The 20502-nt window shown below is 40.0% G+C and overlaps 1 protein-coding gene across 3 annotated transcripts in view; it reads left to right on the top strand.

Annotated features, from left to right (window-relative positions):
• Positions 1–20502, top strand: part of LOC306813091 (SAM and SH3 domain-containing protein 1-like) — a 515485-nt gene that overhangs the window by 319312 nt on the left and 175671 nt on the right. The window contains exon 1 of one of the 3 annotated variants that reach the window (XM_079328166.1): positions 10965–11033. The exons of the other annotated variants lie outside the window; for them this stretch is intronic. Coding sequence (XP_079184292.1) covers positions 10989–11033 — 45 coding nt within the window. The 5' untranslated portion in view covers positions 10965–10988. Of the gene's footprint in view, positions 1–10964; positions 11034–20502 lie in introns of those variants that run through there. 3 annotated transcript variants of the gene reach the window in all.

Consider the following 20502-nt stretch of genomic DNA (forward strand, 5'->3'; position numbering starts at 1 on the left):
CAATACTTATTGCCTAAGTGGGAGCATGAGAAACTCAGGTGTGATGCAAAGTGATAGAGGCTGTAAAGTCTGGGTTGCAGGTTGTTCCTGCTATGGGTAAAGGCACTGTAAACACTCACAGACTTCACAAAGATGCAGAGACATCCAAAGTCATTTTCTCCTGGAAAGGAGTCAGAATTAGCTGTCTTGGTGCTTATCTGCAGGGAAAATTTGCCAGAGTAATTAAACTGCTCCAGTTACACAGGTCTAACTCCTTGCTCAGTCACTCCTGTCTCAGGAGTGCCCAGGCAGGCACAGAGTAACCACAGCAGCTCGCTGCCCTGCGAGCACAGCCAGGCCACTTGCCAGCTGCTGCCTGCCAGGTGGTCGCCATCTGAGATGCTCGGGACAGCACTGCTCAGGGTGAAAAAAGTCACTGAGTTGTGCCAGGGCCTTAGGCAGGAGACATATTCCCATCTATGCCCTGAAAATAAACATTTTAAATCTCAGGTCAAATTACTTCCCTAAGTGTAGAAGCTCCAGCTGCCATTGAAAACCTCTAATCACAGCTTTCTTTTGCAGTTCAATTTGAGAAACAGATGAGTGTAACTGTTAATATTCATCAAGGCTTCTGAAGTTTGGTCCTTAACTCAATTTCTCACCACCCCTCCTTGCTACCACCCTTCTTTATCTCCACCTTGCCCTTGGTCGCAGTATGATTCCTGACTGAAGAAAAGGTTAGGAAAGACATGAGGTGACTAGCCAAAGTTGGGCCACCTGGTTCCAAGTCCTTACTTTGCTGCAGAATTTCTGCTTGGTCTTGAGTGAGACAGTCTCTCTGCAGTTTGATTTCTGTCCTGCAAGGGCGAGGAGCAGCATGTGCACAACTGTAGAGAGTTGCAGGTTGTGGTAACCATGTCAGAGAAGGTGAGTTATACAGGTTGTGCAGGATGAGAAATTGTGTCAGTATCTCAGCTGTGTTGCATTTCACAGGAGATAGGGACTGAATAGTTGTTCATTCCCCAGCCAGGCTGCTTTTCTGGAGCAAATCCAGAGCTAGTCCCCCTCCCCTTCTTCTACTGAGCAGTCGTCCAGAGCTTTAACTGCCCAAAGCATGTTTCTGTTTGCCCTAATGCACTCAAAAGTATATTTCTTAACAGGGATAATGCCCCTTGGAAGCCCCTGTGACCTCTGATTATTACAGCCTGGAGAAATAATTGATTTTAGAGAAGGAAGGTTCATGAAACTTCTCAGGTCATTTGTCTTGCAGTGAGATGTGGCTGGAGAAAGACTCGTTCAGAGACAGACTGAAAAAGAGAAAAGGAAAAAGTGGGGAATGGCGGGGGACACACTAGGTTGGTCTTCATTTCTTCCTCATCCATGTGTAGTATCCCTTCTTCACTTTGTCTGGACTGTAGTTACTTTTTTCATTTGTAGGGTTTTGCAGACTATTCCTGAACTGCTGAATAATTGTGTTTATAATCTTGCATAATTTCCTCTTACTTATCTTACAGCAATCTGTCTGAGAAGAAAAAAAACCATAGCATGTCTTATGTGGGAACTTTATTATACAGCTGATAAAGGCAGCTGTTTGAATCCAACTATCCAGTCTTTTCCTTCATTTCAATGGGACAATTCAGATTGCTAGTTTAGCTCAAGGATATATACAATGAATGTAATCAAACAACTTTATATTGCCTCAAATTTGTGTCATAAAGAACTGCAAAAAAGGCATCCAAACAACACACTGGAAGTTAGATGGTATTTTCTGCCTACAGTGTAATCTGGCAGTCATTTCCCTGGCCTACAAAAAGCTTGGAAGTGCTCTGCTGTGGTTTGTACACTCTATAGAGAAAGAGATCCTCATGAACATACACACATGTTGATGTCAAATGTACCTTCTGTGTTTCAGAATATGTTGCTTGTGTCACTGTAGGCATGCAATATCCCTGACAGGAAAAGGAAGGGAATAGGCTAATGCTTTATCTATAATCATCTGTGTTCCCTCTGGCAGCTGGTGCCACTTTCAGTGTTGGATGTCTGGTGATGGGACAAGCCATAGCTTTTAACAGTACATAGATTGTGCTGGCTCTCCAGTCTGATCTTGGATGGAATAATGGATGGGGTGATGGAGAATACTTAGCAGGGGAGAATTGCTGGTCCAGTCCTCCTTACCCAGACTTTGATCAGGCTTCCCTCCCTCCACAGATTAGTGAGTAGTCCATTGGGAGCAGAGGCATCCACCTCTGTTTTCTCTTAAAAGCTGACCCTGGTTAAGTGTCCCCTTTATTTTACTTTTATTCTTACTCTGCTGAGGTTTTTTTTCTCCAGAATAGTTAGTTTCTCTTTTTTTCTTTCAAGATGCAAAGCGAAGCAGCACTCTCTGCTTTCAGGCCAGTGACAGATCTCTGTTGCTTTTTGTGAGGAGGCAGCCCAGGGGGGCACAGTCAGACCCCAATCCAATAGGCATTATTGTCCAGAGAAGGGGAATGCAGATGGTGAAGGCTCTGGAGCACAAGTTCTGTGAGGAGGGGCTGAGAGGAGCTGGGGGCGCTTGGTCTGGAGAAGGCTCGGGTGATCTTGCCACTCTGCAGCTCCCTGAAATGAGGGTGTAGCCGGGGGGATCGGTCTCTTCTCCCAGGCAGCCAGTGACAGGATAAAGGACATGGCCTCAAGCTGTGCCAGGGGGCTTGTAGGTTGGACACTGGGAAGAATTTCATCACAGAAATGGCGATGAGACTCTGGAATGGACTGCCAGGCAGGTGTTGGAGTCATTGTTCCTGGAGGTGTCCAAGAAAAGACTGGACATGGTGCTTATTGCTGTGGTGTAGGTGACAACAGTGCTCGGTCACACATTGGGTTGGACGATCTCAGAGGTCTTTTCCAACCTAATCGATTCTGTAATTGACATGTGCATAAAACTAGAGCTGCTTTTGCAATCGAAACTATTTAAGGGAAAGCTCGCAGTATATAGCTGGAGTTTCATAGGATTTCATGAGGGCTTGGTCTCTGTGTACGTTTAAACGGCGACGAATGGGGCGTTCTGTTAAAAACTTGCTGTGCTGCAGGGAAAAAAAAAAAAAAAAAAAAAAAAAAAAGGCAGAACCAAGCCGTAGGTGATTGTGTCCGGGCCGCTGCTGAGTTCTGTGGCCATCATCCCGGGTGTGCTCCATGTTCCAAGCGCTCCCGCACCCTCGGGCCGGGCCCGGGCGGCGGCTCGCGAGCGCACGCTGCCACCTAGCGGCCAGCGCGGGCCCCGCCGCCTCAGAGCAGCGGGCCGCGGAGCGGGAACAAGCGAGTTCAAAAGGCAGCGAACCCCAGCATGGCTGCCCACAGCCCGCCCTGGCTTCCCCCGGCACCCTGCCTGCTTCCTTGCGTTTTGCGGGTGCTCTCTGGCTGCCCACCCCGTGGGGGGGTCGATCTTCTGGGAGCTCCCGCATTACCAGGTGAGGGGTCGGCTTTGCCATTTGCTTTTGTAGGCGCCAGTGAAATAGACCTTTGCTCTAAACCCGTCGGAAAAAGCCCATGCCAAATAGTTTCTTCCCCTCAAAACTCCTACAGAGTGAAAGAAAAATGAAGAAAGTCGTAGAACGTAAACAGGCAGAAGAAGAAATGAAACCATGTTTTGCTCACGTGCAATATACAAGATCTCAACACAAACACAGCATAAAGACCTGATATTTTGTCCTAATTTAATAATCATAATTCTACTTGCAATTTGTTCTTTCAAAAATGAAATACATTCAATCAGGATGGTATCCAGGTTAAACAATTTAGCCATTCAAACTGTTCTTTCAAATGGTGTGGCGTCTAATAATTGATGTAAACTGATGCCTTTGGCTTTTTTCAAAGTCTAGATTTGAAACCACAGATTTATTACCCATTTACAGTTGCTTCATATAAAAGCATTGCTATTGTAAGGTACAATTGTAAGCTCTGCTTGTATACGTATGAGAAAGTATGAAGTTATGAAATGATGGCATTATTGTTCATGGGGCTTGTGTCTACTTTTTAGCTATCAAACTATCTATAGATACTATATATAGATAAACAGGAATTAGACTTTCCAAAAATAGTGCTAAATCATGTTCTTTTAAAGCCAGATGCTGGGGGAGAGGTGGAGGCACAGCCATTGCTTTTGCCAAGAGCCAGGTTGGAATTATATTGACATCTAGCCTTGTGACCCTTTTTATCCCATCAACTATCAAACCCTGAGTTAGTTTTGAAATAGTACTGTCAAGGAGTTTGATAAATATCTTGCTGATTATTTATATACTTTATATAATTCTGGCTTATTTTTGACAAGTAATCAGTCTTTGCTGCAACCTAGCTTAGACTATAAATGTTTTTCTTGTGCTGCCCAATGTTAAGTTGAACACAAGGACTGTCTGGCAGCCTTTGTGATGGAGAGAAAGTGATGCTGCATGAGAAAATGGTGTTTAACAGTCTGTGTTTGCAAGTCTAAACAAGAGAGGAAGAACATTGTTTACTGTTGTTTACCGGGGACTTAACAGAAGAACAAATCAATTTCTTTTTCATTTCCAGTCAAGATCTGTTGACTGAAATCTCCTTTAGCTTCTGGGGTTTAGGGTTGTAAACCCAGAAATTGGCAGGAGACTCCTTAGTAATGGATAAGAAAGTTGTGTAGGAAGCCAGCAACATAATCAACAATTTACAGAGTTATTGGAAAGTTCAGAATAAAATTACTTTTTCCTCTTTCTTTCTGTTTTTTTCTTTTTTTTTTTTTTTTTTTTGTTAAATTAACTGATAGATTTTTATAAAAAGTCAGTATCAACCTTTACTACATTTTTCCAAAAAACACAAAATGTCCATATAAGGGTAGGCCTGAGTGTCAGTGTTTTTCTGTTCTGTCTTCTAGCACGAGCAAATTACTCTGTAATGTGCTGTATAAGAAACCCATGTAAGCACAAACCCACTTTTCCCAGATTGCTGGCAGTGCTCCTGCAGAAGTAACAGAGCTGCATAATGATTTTCTCTTCCCCCTCTGAAATGGCAGCACTCTGTACATTGTCTGCAACACGCATCACACTGTATATTGTCAGCAACCTAAGTAAACAAAACTTAGGTCAGATGTAAATAAGGCAGCTAGCAGACATCAAATGTTTTCAAAATAAGGTTTTTAATTCTGATTTGGTTTGTTTTGGTCCCTACCTAAGATTAAAATTGCTGTTGTCAGTGTGTCCAAGATGGTGAACTCTGCTAAGGAAGAAATACTAAGCCACTTCGTTGAAAAACAGCTGAAAATGCATTTTTTTAAAAAACGGTGAGTGTTTCATGTGCGCTCCTTTGTTCAAGATAAACCCATTCTTTGCTTGTATTGATGCCCAAGTGTCATGGGACATATGTGCACAGATACATTTCTTGCATTAGTCTGACTGCAGATGGAGAGCAATGTCATCTGCTACCTTTAACTCACAGCCCCAAAGACCATACATCTGATTCAAGGAAATGACTTTGTGCTCGTCTGCTTGCAGTATTTGGAAAGTATTTCTTACATCTCACACAGGAGTTGACCTTGAGGTCCCAGCTTCGTTTCAGCAGGAAAAGGTTACCTGCCACTCCAAATTCTTATTCATACCAGGGTTTTCTGCTACAGAACCTGTAAAGAAGAAAAGAGCAATGGGAGCTCTTCCTGTCAGCATCTTCATTTCAAACACTATCATTGTTCCTGCAAGGGAAGTGAGGAAAAAAAAGCCAATCATATAAATAGCTAGAAAACTAAAAACAGCACTTCCCTTCTCTTCCATTTTGGCAGAAGTATCTGGGAACTTGATGAAGTTTTAATACGTGTCAACGCTGAAGACTTGTGTAGGGTTCCTGCAGGGTGAACGTGTTGACCTCTGCTTTGAATTCCCAAACCCATCATGAACTTTACCATCCTCATTAGTGTCCCAAGCCCTCTGAAGACTCCATGGTCTTAGAGTGCTGGAAATTAATGAAAACAAGAACTAAAGAAAATGGAGTAAAGGGGTTATAAAGTTTTTCCTGAGCAATTTTTCTTCTGATCCTTACAAATCTCTGTAGAATAACAAGCAAGAACAAATGGTAAAATGTAATGTTCCCTTAGCACAGCTGTATACAGATCTACTATATTGTTTGCATTTAGAGTTGCCATCAGAGATGTAGGAGACCTTTTTACCCTGTTTTGTCTTTATTAATAACCAGAATCCTTTCTGTTGTATTCTCATATGCTCTTCTGTAATAAATACAAAAAAATAATTCCTCTCACCCCTCAGATTTTTTAGTTAGAACTGTTGCCATTTCAAGTTATAATACTCAACTGTAAAATCCAATCCAGTATTAGAGAGTTTACTTACAGTTTAGAACTGTGCAATTTTATGATCAAAGCTTGATATTTTGTGAGCAGTTTGTATATTGGGGTGTCAAGGAGGTCATGTGCACCTAACAGCAGGGACCTATAGCAGGGCTGTGTTTAACCATTTATGTTTGTCACGAAGATTCAAAAATAATTATTTTCAAGGATCTTCTACAGCAGTACATAGTGAGAACACAATAATTTTTAATATCCAAGGTTAGAATCACTGTTGCTTCTTATGCTCATACTACATGTTTAACTCTTCTCTTATATTTTAGTTTGAGTCTGATTCAAATTCCATTGGCATTAAAGAAGAACACTCATTGACTTCAATAATCTTTGAATTGCATCTAGTATCAACTACATTATCATAATCAAGTGAGAGGCAATTGTTATGAATGGATTATTTAGCACTGATTGGGGAGTTACTGTCAGATCCCTGTGTCACATGGTGTTAGATGTTATTTTATAAGGACTTGATTATTAAATTAGTATTGTAGGTTATAAATCTTACAGTTGTGCTTTCACTTCTTACTGTGGAATAGTCTGTGTTTGTGTTCTAGTTCACCTAAAGTGTATACTGGAAGAGTTCAACTTGGTATAACTTCCAGATTTGTTATCTCTTCTGTGAAGTGGCATTTGTTACAAACCCAAGTGAGGGCTACAAATTGTCCTCCACGTCCCATAGCAAGATGCACCCTGCATTGCTGGTAGTGAGGCTTTGACCTGACAGCACTCATTTGGGCATAAAGCATTAAGACAAAGAATGTCAGTGTACTGATGGCACATCCTGGAATGCCTACCTCAAGCCCTGTTGAGGGGGTGTGCTCAGCAGTCACAAAACAGGCAGTTGCAGCTGGGAAGCAGGACACTGGCAGGTCACACACACGGCAGTGCTCAGGCCCAGCTCTTTATCTTGATGGTGTTAGATGTTGCCCTGCCATGAGAGGATCTGCCTGTGCCCAGGATGGGTGGTTTTAAATTTTTTTTAAATCAGCAATCAGTACTGAAGTCAATGATAGTGCATTTTGAGTGAGAGAATTCAGAGCCACAGTGGTGTAAAAAAGGAGACAGGATACTTTCTACATTGGTAATCTCAGTTTTGTTGATATCTATGGGCAGTTAAAAGTAGTTTTGTTGGTGATCAGTTTTCCTTGAAAGAGCTACAGGGGACATAGAACTCCTTCTAAAAGATAGCTATTTGCCTTAAAGGAGCATGTAATTTGGTGCTCATGAAGTCCAGAATTATTAACTGTCATATTAACCAGTGCACAGACTTATTTCAGCAGCTGGAATTTCACTTTAGATTCTAACTTTCAGACTGATGGGCTTCTATGCCACTGCAATGCTTCTTCAGTCAATAAAAGTCCATCTGCAACTTTATTTCATGTTGCAAAACCCAGACCTCCCGAAGTAAATCAGATGTGAAATCTTCCTCTGCTCATCAGATTGGAGTCACGATTCTGAAGAATAATGTGATTTAAATGTTGGGAAGGAGAAACGTGTGCATGTTGTATTGAGAACAGTAGTATTACAGTGGATTGTCTTAATCACCCACAGGATAAGATAATTCTGAAGTGTGACAGCAGTGGGTAAAGATTTAGGCCCTTCACTGGGGTGAACTGCACCACTTCCACAGCTCAGAAAGGAGTATGTGACTGCAGGAACAAGCTCTGCTTCAGAAATAGGGCATGAAAAAACAAAATATACTAGATGATGAACATGTTAAAATGTTCAAACCACATTTTCTGGGGGGGATCAATATAAAAGAACTTCAGGAAGGGTACATAGAGGTGATTTACTTTGCACCTTTCTCTGGCTTACTGCAGAAAAATGTAATTGAACTTCAACTGGTCTCTGAATTATTTGGCCTTCTGTTAACGCAGCAGAGAAAGATCTCTGATAGATGTTTATTATCATCTTGATGGAAGATTTTATGCTGTGTAGCATGAGAATCAAACGATTAGAAAAAAAAAAAGAGAAAAAGAAAAGGAAAAAAAAGAAAATAAATAGACTTTTAAAGATGGTTTCTACCATGCACCATTTCACCTCTGTGGTTTTCCTTGCTATATCTATCCTAAGTGCAATCTTACAGGATCCTGCAGTGCACAAGCTGCCATCACTCACCCTTTGCTCTCCTTTTCAACTCTCTTCTCCAAATATTACTTCAAAACTAAGAACTCAGTCAATTAACATTTACATCACAGCTTCTCACCACAATATTTCTAACTGTGGAAATTGTTTCCTAGTTTTTTAAATAACTAATCTAAGATGAAGTAATTTTCAATGTAAATTAAATTTCATAACATGGTCTCAGATGCTTCTCAAAATAAAATGACTAAGTAAAATAAAGTAACACTATCATGGTAATGTATTGGATCTACAAAAATTCTTTAGTGCTTACAGTGGAGACATATTTCCAACCCACTGGGTTTAATGAACATGGTTCAAAGCAGCAGATAAGATATTGGAGACATTCTGTTCATAACTGGAAAGCCCAGAGGGTTAAAGATCTTTTGCAAAAGGACAAAGAGGTCTGTGTTCCACAAAATGCCAGAGTTATATTTATTTGCTGAGTTGAAGGATTCAGAGAATAAAGCAAGAAAAATGTACGTACCGGTAACAAAGTTTGCTAATTTTTGCAAATCAAAGAGGTTGAAAATCACTTATAATAGATTGAAGATATTTTTTTCTGGACAGGATAATCAGAAATGTGTTTTATTTAATTTGGTTTGTATAAGTAGAACATGGAAACTATTAACCGGGGAAAAAAAGTGGTGATTAAAGGTGCATCTAAATTTGTTCCACATTGTTTGGGGATGGGTATCTGAGATCAGATAGCTGGATTGTATATTTCATCAGTGTGTTAAATAGCCAAAGTATATGTCAGGCCCAAGTGCAATCAGAGTCCAGTATGAATATTTCACTAGCATGGGAAACTTTATTGGATGTAAACACAGCATTTCTGTTCTCTTTTTCATTTTGGCCCACTTCTCTAATTAAAGGCTGCCTGAGAGTGTGTAACCAGTTCAGATTACAGTAGCATAGATATTATGCTGTTTTATATTTACATTATTAGGTGTTATGTAGAATTTCCTAGGCTGTAAGAAAGGAGAAGTTTTTTCTTCTGTTTATAATTAAACAGACCATAGCATTAGTGCACTCTCACCCAGTGAAAACCACCGGGCAGGAGTTTCATTCCCCAGCTGTTGAGGGGTCATCCCAGCCATGAGGATGAAGTGCCACAGGCTGGTCCAGCCACCTCCCACTACTCCAGCCCCAGCAGAGGGTGCTGGGACTCCCCTAAGAGCCACTCCCTCCTTTAATCCATGTCCTTAGCTAATTTTGCCTGCCTTCTTCTCGGAGTTGTGAGAAGAACCTGCAAGCACAGCAAGGGCATCAGAGGAAGATGTTAAAGAGAGAAGCTTGGGAGAAAACATGAGCTTTTAAATGTTAAAACTTGTAGCTTGGAGAACATTCATCTCGGTGCAGTTTCCAAGGCAGTAAGGGATGGAGCACTTGCAGAGCTCCCAGCTCACTAGGAAACATCAAGTGCTGTAGAGGGAATACTGCCTCAGACCTCAGTGTGTCAGAAAAAGTAAAAGCTGGCAAAGGAAAAAAGGTTACTCGATGAATCCGGTGAGGGCTTGATGGTCATGTAAAGGTCTGCATCGGCATTTATTTGCTGATGTCTGGAACTTGAAAGATTTTGAACCTTCACAAGGTTTACCTGTCAAGGCAGCTGACAGAAGCTTTAAAGATTGATGAAATAAATGACACATCTTGCACAGGAGACTCTCACCTATCAGGCGGTCATTAGATTGTTATGGATTTTTCCCCTCTTCATCCTAAGGCAGAGGTTTATTTCTAAACTCTGCCTCTCAGCCCTCAGACAGGTCTGCACCTCTGTGGAAAGGAAGATACACCTTTTAGATTTTCCCTGGATCTTGTTATGCCCATTTCTTAGAAAATTACCCTGCAAATTCTTCTGTGCTTTCCTTGGCACTTGAGGGAGGAGGGTGGTAATTGTTAAAAGTTGCAATTATAAACCTATTTAAATACATTTTTGTAGCTTCTTACAAACACAGTAGTTTTGTGCATTAATCTGGTAATGCATTGTGGCAGACTGTATATTTTTAATGTGTGGTTTATGATGAACTTTATCATATTTATATATGCAGCAAGTAGGAGTCCCACAGTTACATTCCATACACGGAATGTAACTTCATACACCTTAGGGACTTAAACTTCAGAGACTTTTAAATACAAGCCTCTGGCTTGAAACTGTCTTTCTCTTGGCTGCACATAGCACCCAGTAGAAGCTTGTATCTGGCTCGTCATTTTTGAGGTGTGGCAGACTTAGAGATGGTAATATGAGTAGAAGTTTTACAAATGATTGTGTTAGAGACGTGTATGAATCCCTGAGTTCCTTTATTATATGTTGTGTGAGCATTCAGTTAGCTGAGGCATACTTCACTTTTGAATCATAAGGAAAATGCCACTACCCAGCTTGCTTGCAAACTTGCTCGTTTGCTTAGAAGCCTCATTGCATCAGCAAAAACAACAGTGTGTGCTTAGAGTGCTCTGTGCAGCACAATGTTTCCTTTCCTGCGTTCAGTAATTTAAATGATTGGAGTGATACTTTTGACAAGGAAGAAATCATTTCATTGTTATGGATCATTTTTCAAGTGAAACTGAGTTTTGGAATAAAGTGATGGTGAGTAAACCATGTGAATGGGGAAAAGGGATTTTTATTGTTCTGAGTTTTATTCAGCAGTTTCTGAAAAGTAAGATGGAAGTGATTTTGCTATTCTCTCTGCAGGGTTATATGTCTTTTATTAAGTGGGAAACATAATGTAGCCATTATAGACAGTAACAGGCACGTTTGCTGCTATATTCTGTTGGGAAGTGGAATGTGATTTCTCTTTTAATATCAAGATACAGATCTGATTCACAGTTAGTTCACATGGCTTTCAGAAGAATCTGAGAGGGAAACACGTCAGCTCATTAAACAGATGTATTTTGTCTAAGCAGCTGCTTTTAAGATAAGTGTAAACCAGATTTTCAAAATAATTTGTGGTATTGCTATCTTGATATTTAAAGATGTGGGTTTTTTACTTTAAAAAAGGAAAAGGAAAAAATCATAACCTAATTTTATTTGTGATCGGGGAAAAATATTTTAAAAGTGACTAATTATGACTGTTCTCTTCATGAGAGCAGTATCCTGCATGTTCTGTAAGTAGCCATTTTCTTTTATTCTTTTTTTTTTTTTTTTTGCCATCAAAATGCAACTAATATTTCAGTCATTGAATTATTGATTTCATCCAAAGAGAGACTGTGGGTTTATTAGGTCTAAGTTTTGTCCATAAGAGCAGAAAGGCCAGACAGAATAATGCTGCTTAAGTAAAGGGAGGTACTTATATGCATAGCTGCAGGTTAGAACAAGTAAACTTTATTGTGCCTTCTCTTGTTGCTGATGGTAATCAGGACATTCATATTAGCCTGACGAAAAGAAAAAATCAACTGCAGGCTTGCTAAAGTAACTTAAAGAACACTTTCTTTTCTGAGGGAGAAAGGGAGCCTGATCTATCTGGCAAAGCTTATAATCAGTGTGTCTGGCTTATTGTCTCCAGCATTGCCAGAGGCAGCCTTAGATCAGTTTGAGGAAGCCACAGTACAACCCATTTTACTGCACTTGCTTACAAAGTGAATTGTGCTTTGTTCATGTGGTATACTATTCCCACAAAATCTTTCCATTTCCATTTTCTTCAAATGTCAGTAATTTTTTCTTACTCTGCTGGTGTATTTAGTCTGGTGACACTGTTTCAGCTGCCCCTAGGTGTTTCCTCCATGGGCAGCACTGCAGCTGGGAGTGCATGATAAATCTAAAACTTGTTCAAATTTGTGAGGGCGTTTTTGTAGTTCCTTGTTTTAAAATACTCTGACTAAAGTAACCGTTTGGCTGTTCCTCTGCTGAAAATACAGGAGTACACAAGCAACCTGCATATTAGGAATGTGTGAATTAAGCTAATATTTCTCCATATAATTTAGCTCAAGTCTGCAAGCTATGAAGTTCTTCTATTTTTTGTCTTGTATACGTAATTTGTGCTAACGTCATTAGCTCACAACAGCAGGTTTGCAAGTGGAAATGATTGTCCTGTAGAACCTTTAGGCTGTAATCATGTAATCTGATTGTAAACCAAGAGTTTTATGGGCAAAGACAGCCTCTGTGGTTGTCTCAACATATATATTGAACAGGTTCCCATGCATGGAAGTTACCTTTGCAACTTAGTTATATCAACTTCAAGACTTCAGAAATGCCTCCTGCATGATTAATTTGCAAAGTGGCTTAAATATCTCTTTAAAAAATAAAACTAGGAGAAAATCTCGGTTTGTTCTTTTTTGGAGGGGGCGGTTACAACCTTTCTCACAGAACACTAGCACATCTATCATCATCTGATTGTACTCTTCTCAGATGAGATCTCTCTGCCAAGAGCAGAGCTCTGCACTCAAGACTGAACTTTAGAAACACTACATGAAAAAGATGCAATGAAATCTTCTGTCTGTGGGATTTCCCTTTTCTGGAAATATGGGGCTGTGTTTGTGTGAACATTGGGATTTTATAGAAGTATTTAAAAGAAAAGTGCTTGGGAATGTTGGTTGTAATTTCAAAAGCAAACAGCAAATGCTTTGCATTACTGTGGAGGAAGCCAGCTGATTGTCATGAAGAAGATAGGCTGGTGTTCACACTGGAAGAGATGTTTGCAGTAACACTGCTGTGCTGAGCCAAGATCTGGAGGGGGTTCTCAAGTTGCTCTGCGGAGTATTTCAGCACTGGAACTTGGTGAACTGGTTCCCCATGTGTCTTGACTTTGGGGTTATCCAGCCGGCTTGGTGAGAGTGAGTCAGGATATCTGATCCTTACTGGATCATTGGTCTGAGCCACATCCCCTGTCAAAAGGCAGTAGTAGAGCTGTTCTCCTTATCTGCAGGCATTTTGCTCCCACTTTTGAGTTTTAGTAACAAAATACGTAGTAACAGAATGTGGCTTTATGATATCAGGATAGAAATGGTAACAATGGTCAAAAAGTGTTGAACTGTAAAGTCATTTTCAATGGAAACTGGGAATAGTAGGGATGCCACTAGAGCAAAATGGCTGTTTGATGCAGGGGCACCAAATCCTGTGGAAAGATTGGGGTTTTTTTTCTTTGTTTCATATTAGATGCTGATTTGCTTCATGGATCAGGTTTATACTGTGATTCTCATCAAGGGATGAGGAATATGGAAGTTCTCTTGACTTCTGTCATGACTGCTGGTGTCCTGAGGTCAGGAGTCACTCCTGTGTGCTCAGAAGTACCCTGCCATCCTTATCGTTGGCTCATTTCATTTAGGGTGCAGCTAGTCACAACCAAAATCTCTTGTTGATGGGGATTTTCTTAATGTGAATTCAGAACCACTCTGTGGTGCCAGTTGGTGTCAATGTAGCATTTGATACAGGTTGAGACAAGCGTAGAACAGAAGAAGTGTTAATTGCCAGGTCATGGGTTCTGTTATGGGGTCTGTCTAAATACGAATAGGATGTGCCAGTGTTTGCTATTGGCAAGTGCACTGTCACTCTGTTAAGACTTTTGGGGTGTAGCTCAGAAACTTGGCTCTGTAAAGCTGTAAGTTAACTGTGTGTGTTGCCAGCTTCACCACACAATGGGAAGAGTGATCACACTTTAGTTTAATTAAAGTGCTTGAAGCAAAAAGATAAGCTAAACAGTTCTTTAGCAATAACATAAATAAAAAGCACAGTAGGTTTAAAATATGAACGCTGAAGAAATCCTGGTTTAAAATGAAAGCAGCCCTTAGCTCGTGCACAGCAAGGGAGCAGACTGCATCTTCTCCTTGTTCCGAGTTCTGGGCACATTTACTGTTTCAGTTTCCCTTACCAAGCAGAGGTCTCATCATTTTTTGAGAGGGCTCTTCTTGTCTGGATATAATCCACCAACATCTGAAACTCTTTATGCACCACTGACCAGGTGGAAAGTTCAAATTCACATGCATGAAGAAACTGCTGATCCATTTGCATGATAATCCACAATCAGGCTGGTTTTGTGTAGTTGGTTAGTAGACAGCAGTATATTCTTCCATAGTAATTGCATATAGACTTTTTTCTCTCCTTATCATCTCTTCCATTTCACTACCTCAGTTTGTATTTTGTCTCTTTCACCTCATCTGTCAATCTGAAAATGCTGTATCTACTGCACACCTATGTTTATTTTATGTCAAGACATCTAAATTCTAAAAATCTAAACCAAATCTGCTCATCTGGAAGGCAATATTTTTTTAGCATCAAGCTGATGACTATACAGAGAAAAGACATATATATTGATGTGTTTATGCTTTGCTATAATAATATTTGTCCATGTGAGAAAGTGTGAAGATTTTTTTTGTCCTGCCACACCATATGGCTTATGACTATTTACAATCCAAACAGTAACAGCTGCTGCTGTGTAAGAGAATCCATTCTTCTGAGCTGGAGATGCACTGAGTAGGGAATGACAAAGTGTATGTCCACAGATGTATTCCAAATATCCTCATTTACCATTTGAACAACCTATCTTTCTCCTCTTGGAAACCATTGGAGCTTTTTTCTTATATGCATAGCTGACAGAGAGAGCTTTGACAATTTTGTTTAGGAATTTGGGAACAGATAGGGAAGCTGTGCTCTATAATGACTATCCAAATGGGAGAATGGAAGGACATTCTGGTTGGGTGCTCAGCAAAATGAAAAGATGAATCATGCTCTTAACACCTTTGAAAGAAAAACAGATTAACTCTCTAAATAGTGGACTCTCCTAATCAATAAATTAAAAGTTTCTGGTTGGAAGAAACAACCACGCATCTCTAGAACTTTAAAATGTGTGTCACTTCATGCCCTTCATTGATATCATGCTTAAAGCTTGGAACTCCATATCACAAAGGTGTATCTTGCATACCTCAGACAGTATCAGTCATTTTGAATTCCTATTAATTAATAAATAAACTGTTTGAACCTCTTTTTCTTTCCTACATTTTTCTACTGGCCACTTTAGTAATTCCTGAATTTTTGTATCAGGCATCGTAAGAAAAGACTTCATATTGTCAGTCCTTCCTGTCAACAGCAGGAGGACACTTTCCAGATATTACACAAGTGACATACATGCCTGGCTTTCACCTATAGTGCTGTCATTGTAAATGGCATTTAACCCACATCCATGCCTGTCAGCAGGTTCTCCCATATTTGCATCAAGCTGTTCATGTACCTGGTCTTTCCCAATAGGTTAGACAATTGGCACATTATATTTATTATTACTTATCTCACAAAAGCATATTCCAGGGAGGATTAAATGTTCAACAAGGTATTCCCTTGACATATTCTTCCTGTCACACAATAATCTAGCAATGCTCATTAGCAAAGAAGAATTGCAGGTTTCTTGCAGTGGTTCCTTTATCTGCCATGAAGGTTTGCTGGTAAATAAAACCCAGTGGATTTTGTCCGACTTCAGTGTATTGAAAGGGGCTATGAATAGAAGTGAGCACACCTAGCAACATTTTCTGTTGCACTCAGTCCTTCTAATGGAAAAGCCTTAAAAATAAACAAGATTAGTTTCCTCACAACATATAATGATATATGTCAACTTTTGCATTTCAGGTTTCTTAATGTATCTGCAGTAGTCCTGTGCCACTGGAATTTTTTCGTGACAAGGCTACTGCTACCATAGAAACAAAAGAGCTAACAGGAACTTTCTGAGCTTTGCTGGTAGTTAGGCTAGCAGCCCCAAACCTCACTACTTCAGGAATCCTTTAATTTAGATGCCTTTGTGGTCATCTTATAGAGACATGTTTTTAACTTAAATAGCTGTCTTCCCTGTGCTTGGTACGAGTGAGTCTCCAGCTCAGACTCCACTTGGCAAGGTCGAGAACCTCTGTGCCTCTGCTCATGTACAATAGATGCTCTGCTGTCATGATTCCAGTGCCTGCTTACAGTTTCCCTGTCATGGCTGTGCTGTGACCAGAAGGGTTTTGGAGTTGAGAGAGACCCCACAGGAATGTATACACCCTTATGACCACTGATAATGACCTGTAGGGCACATCCCACGTGCCATTTCAGCATATAAATAAGGTGGAAGTCCAGGTAGATACAGATCAAATCCTTTTATTGCCCAAGCAATGCTGCTTATAGTTAAGGCAAAATCTTTATAAATCTAAGCACTGTAATATGGCACCATGTAGTTGTGACTCCATAATTCATGTGCTGAGTCAGCTCATTCCCATGTGAAGAAGTTACTTGAGAACATGCTCCTTGGTGTGAATTTCATCTTGCTTGTTACATATAAAATGAAATTACCAGAAATATTTGTATCAAAATCATAAGTGCAAGCTTAATCTATATCAGTGTTGCAGCAAAGAAGTTCTAGCATATTCCTACCAGAAAAAAAATATGTGATACGTGCCATTTTCTCCCTCATTTCTGCTTCACTAGAAGAGAAAAATTACTTCACCTTCCTTGGTTCAGTGCAGCTGTGCCCAGATTAAACTTGGAACTGCATGGAGAGAAATCAATATAAAACAACTGACAACAAAAATGGCAGATGGGAAGGATTTCTCTGTATAAACTACAGCAATGTTTTTGTCATGCCTTCGCTTGCCAAAGCTGTTCTGTGACCAGTAACAATGAGTTGCATAAACAAATGTAAGGGATTGATGGAATTTGCTTTGTTCTGTCTAGCTGTCTGCTGTGTTAAGTAGAGAATCCATTTCAATACTCACTATGCAAAATTCTAGAAACAGCTGTGAATATTTACTTCTAGAGTGCTGCCTAGAGATAGCCGAGTTTCTTGGCAACTGTTAGAGCACTCTGTCTAGAAATCACCTGGAGGATAAAATTGTTTTGCTGACCTCTGACATGATTTGATGCCTTCAATATCAGATATTAAAGCCTCTGCTCTTCCTCCAGTCCTGCTCTTAGTTAATACAACACTGAAAAGTGAAAGCTGTCTCTTCTTCCTAGCAGGGAGCCCATGAGTGGAGACTGAATTTACACTCATTCCTTTCTGCTGCTCCTTGGCTTTGGAAAAACTGCAAAAATAAATTGCAGAGGGTCTGTGCTTCACTACCAGCTTTATAAGCCAGTGAAATTTGCCTCTCCTGCACAGTCAGCCTTGCATACTAAAATTGCTTAGCTCTGGGACTTCATAGGTGTTGTCTGCATTTTGGCTTCTGACCAGCATGCTAGAATCTCAGAGAGTAATCTCTCAAATCCCATACACTTGCCTAGCATAGCAAGTTAGAGCAAGAAGCTGTATTTGGATGGCATCCCAGTGAGACACCATGGAAAGTATAGAACCAGTTAATGTCTGAAACCTATACCTTGATGTGAATCCTGCTGAAGCACCCCTCTCCTGGAAGTTAGACTCACTGATTTGCCCAGAGACCTCTGCCAGGACCCAAGTGAGAGATGTGAATGCCCTTACATAGTAACCTTGTGAAAACACCCAGTAGCATCAGGCAAGCACCTCCAACAGTGATTATTTGTATGGTTTTTCCTGCCATGCCAGAAAACCTTAAGCAAAGGATGAGGTAAAAGGGCACTTGGGGGGGTCTTCTCTCGGCATCCTACTCTAAAGCAAAGAAAGTCCTGCTCCTTCCATCTCATGTGTGTAAGGGATCTTCTTTCCTGTTCTTCCACAGGCTGTGATAGTATGAGGTCTCATTGTCTTGTGAAATACAAGCCAGGAATAGTAAGACAATGTGACAGCAGAATCTTACCAGAGAAGAATTAAAGTGCAAATGCTGTCTCTTCCTCATTTTCCCTGCAGAAAAGTCTTAGCTTTATCATCTTAGTTCTGCCAAAGAGCAGGGCTGAGACTTGGATTCTCAGGGAGCCTCAGGCCACACTGTACCCTAAGAGAATTTTGGGCTACTTACCCCAGCATGGCTATCACTCCCTATCTCATTAACACAAAACAGTCAATCAGTGGCCAAGTGAGGGTCTGACAGGCTGAGAGGTGTGCATGGGCAGATGGGTTGGGAAGACTTCAAGTATCTGCCTGATCTGCTTTAATGCAGGCCATTTTAGATTTAAAATGCACTTGAATGATCATCCTAGATTAATTCCTGCAGCATGAACTGTCCTTTAGAGTGCCATTGATCTTGTTATTTCTTCAGTTAATTCCTTTTACTGTGAATTTTATCTGAAAAACAAAACAAAACAAATTTCTGTTCCTTACTTTGTGCTGTCACTGGATAAACTTACTTTCTCCAATACCTGTACTAAACCAGTGGTGCAGATCCTCGTTAAAAACCTGCAGCTGGTACCAGAATTTTGAATGTACATCTTCAAAATCCATCTTTTGCCTCTTGATTTAATAGTCTTCAAGTCATTACTTCAAAAAAGGATGTTGCCTATTTTTTATTTCTCAGGTTCAGTAGCTAGTGATAAATGAATCTCAAGAGAGAAAAAAGCTGAAGATGATGAATAGAAGAAAAATGCTCATTATTAGCTCAGGCAGAAAATGAATCCCTTTTCAGAAATTCAGGAAGTTGATAATAGTGGAATTTTTTTTTATATAGATGATTACCCTCATGACAAATCTATCACTTTGCCTTCTCAAACAAGTATGATATGTTTTGTCCTTTTTTTCTTCTTGACAAGGGAATTCATGACATAATGTCACCCTGTTGGAAAATGTGTATGTTTCTGGTAATTACTGGAAATGATGATGTTCTTAATTTCCATATTATGCAGGGTGGTTGTGATTAAAAAGTTAGACATTGACATGCAAGAAAGTGCTGGGATAAGTCGGTTAATTTCTCCTAGCTGTAGCTGTAGACATTTCTCTGTGAGGAGACAGACTGCCACTTGTGTGCACTTTTTTTAACTGTTTAACAGCAATCCCTGTACAAAGCAGAGCTGTGATCTCTCAGAGATGCTGAATTTTTTTTGCCATCTTCAGTGGAAGTACTCCATCCCTCATGTAAATTTGTTCAGGAACTCCAGGCTATTTTTTACTATTGCCACACAAAGAAGAGAGAAAAAAACAAAACAAAAAACCCAAAGAAAGAACAGTTTATATGTATTATTTTCAGACACAAAGGTGAAACTTCATCTAAACACATCCCCCCACAGAGAAGTGCTGCAGTGGAAACTCAGGCAGAGAATGGGGTGCCAAGCTGTCTTCTTATCTGTAAATCAAAACAGGATCCCTGCCTTCTTCGACATACCCGGCCTTTGGACTTTATTTAGCATTTCTCTCCAAATAGCTCTGTTAAAAAGTCAAAGCCAAGGGTGACAGAACCACTCTGTCACCATGTGTACTGGTCACTCCTTGCACTTAAAGAGTGAAGTCACAGCTTGTGTTAAATCTTGCCCAGCCCCTTATAACTCCTCAGCCATATTTAACATGTCACATCTGGCCACCCTTAGGCGTGGTCAGCATCTTTATTCAAAAAGTGTGATGAAATGTTAAATAAAATGTTTGCCAAACTGAAAAAAAAAAAAAAAAAAAAAAGCAAGCCAAGATTTAAGGTTACCTTGGGAAATGGAAAGAGAGGCTGGCAGCAGAGCTGCTTCTGAAAACTGCAGGGAGAGGAGTTTCAGTAAAGGAGGAGGAACCAGAAGAAGGGATGATCCTCTTACTGGTATGTCAGAACAAGGCAAGGTTTGTGTTAATGGGTTGCTGCAACACAGACAAATCCTGAGAGCTTTCTGAACTTAGAAAAGGTGGTTTTTCTAATTTTTTTTTTTCATTAAAGGATTACTTCTCTACTCATGATAGAGAAGTAATCCTTTAATGCAGTGAGAGTTTATAGTATTGTGACACATTTTTCATTCTCCAAGTAGGAGGAAGAGCCTAATTCTTGAGAAGTATTATAAATTCGCAAACTAAAAGTAATTAAATAAAAAATTAATCACATCTTCTTGTGTTTTCTTCCCCTTTCCATTCTGTATCTTGTTTTGCCAGTTTTTTCATTTGAAATTGCTAATTCTTAAAAAATTTGTGGCATGAAACATACAAATTTCTGCAATGAGTGGTGTTCTTGGTAAACTGAAATATTTTATAAACACAAGATGCATTTATTGAAAAAAATTGCTGTTGACTCCACTTTACTCTTGAAAAATAGTCCCTTTTAAATTTATGAAGAATGCAGGTAAAGAC

This window comes from Erithacus rubecula (genome assembly GCF_903797595.1).
Source record: "Erithacus rubecula genome assembly, chromosome: 2".
Classification (NCBI taxonomy): Eukaryota; Metazoa; Chordata; class Aves; order Passeriformes; family Muscicapidae; genus Erithacus; species Erithacus rubecula.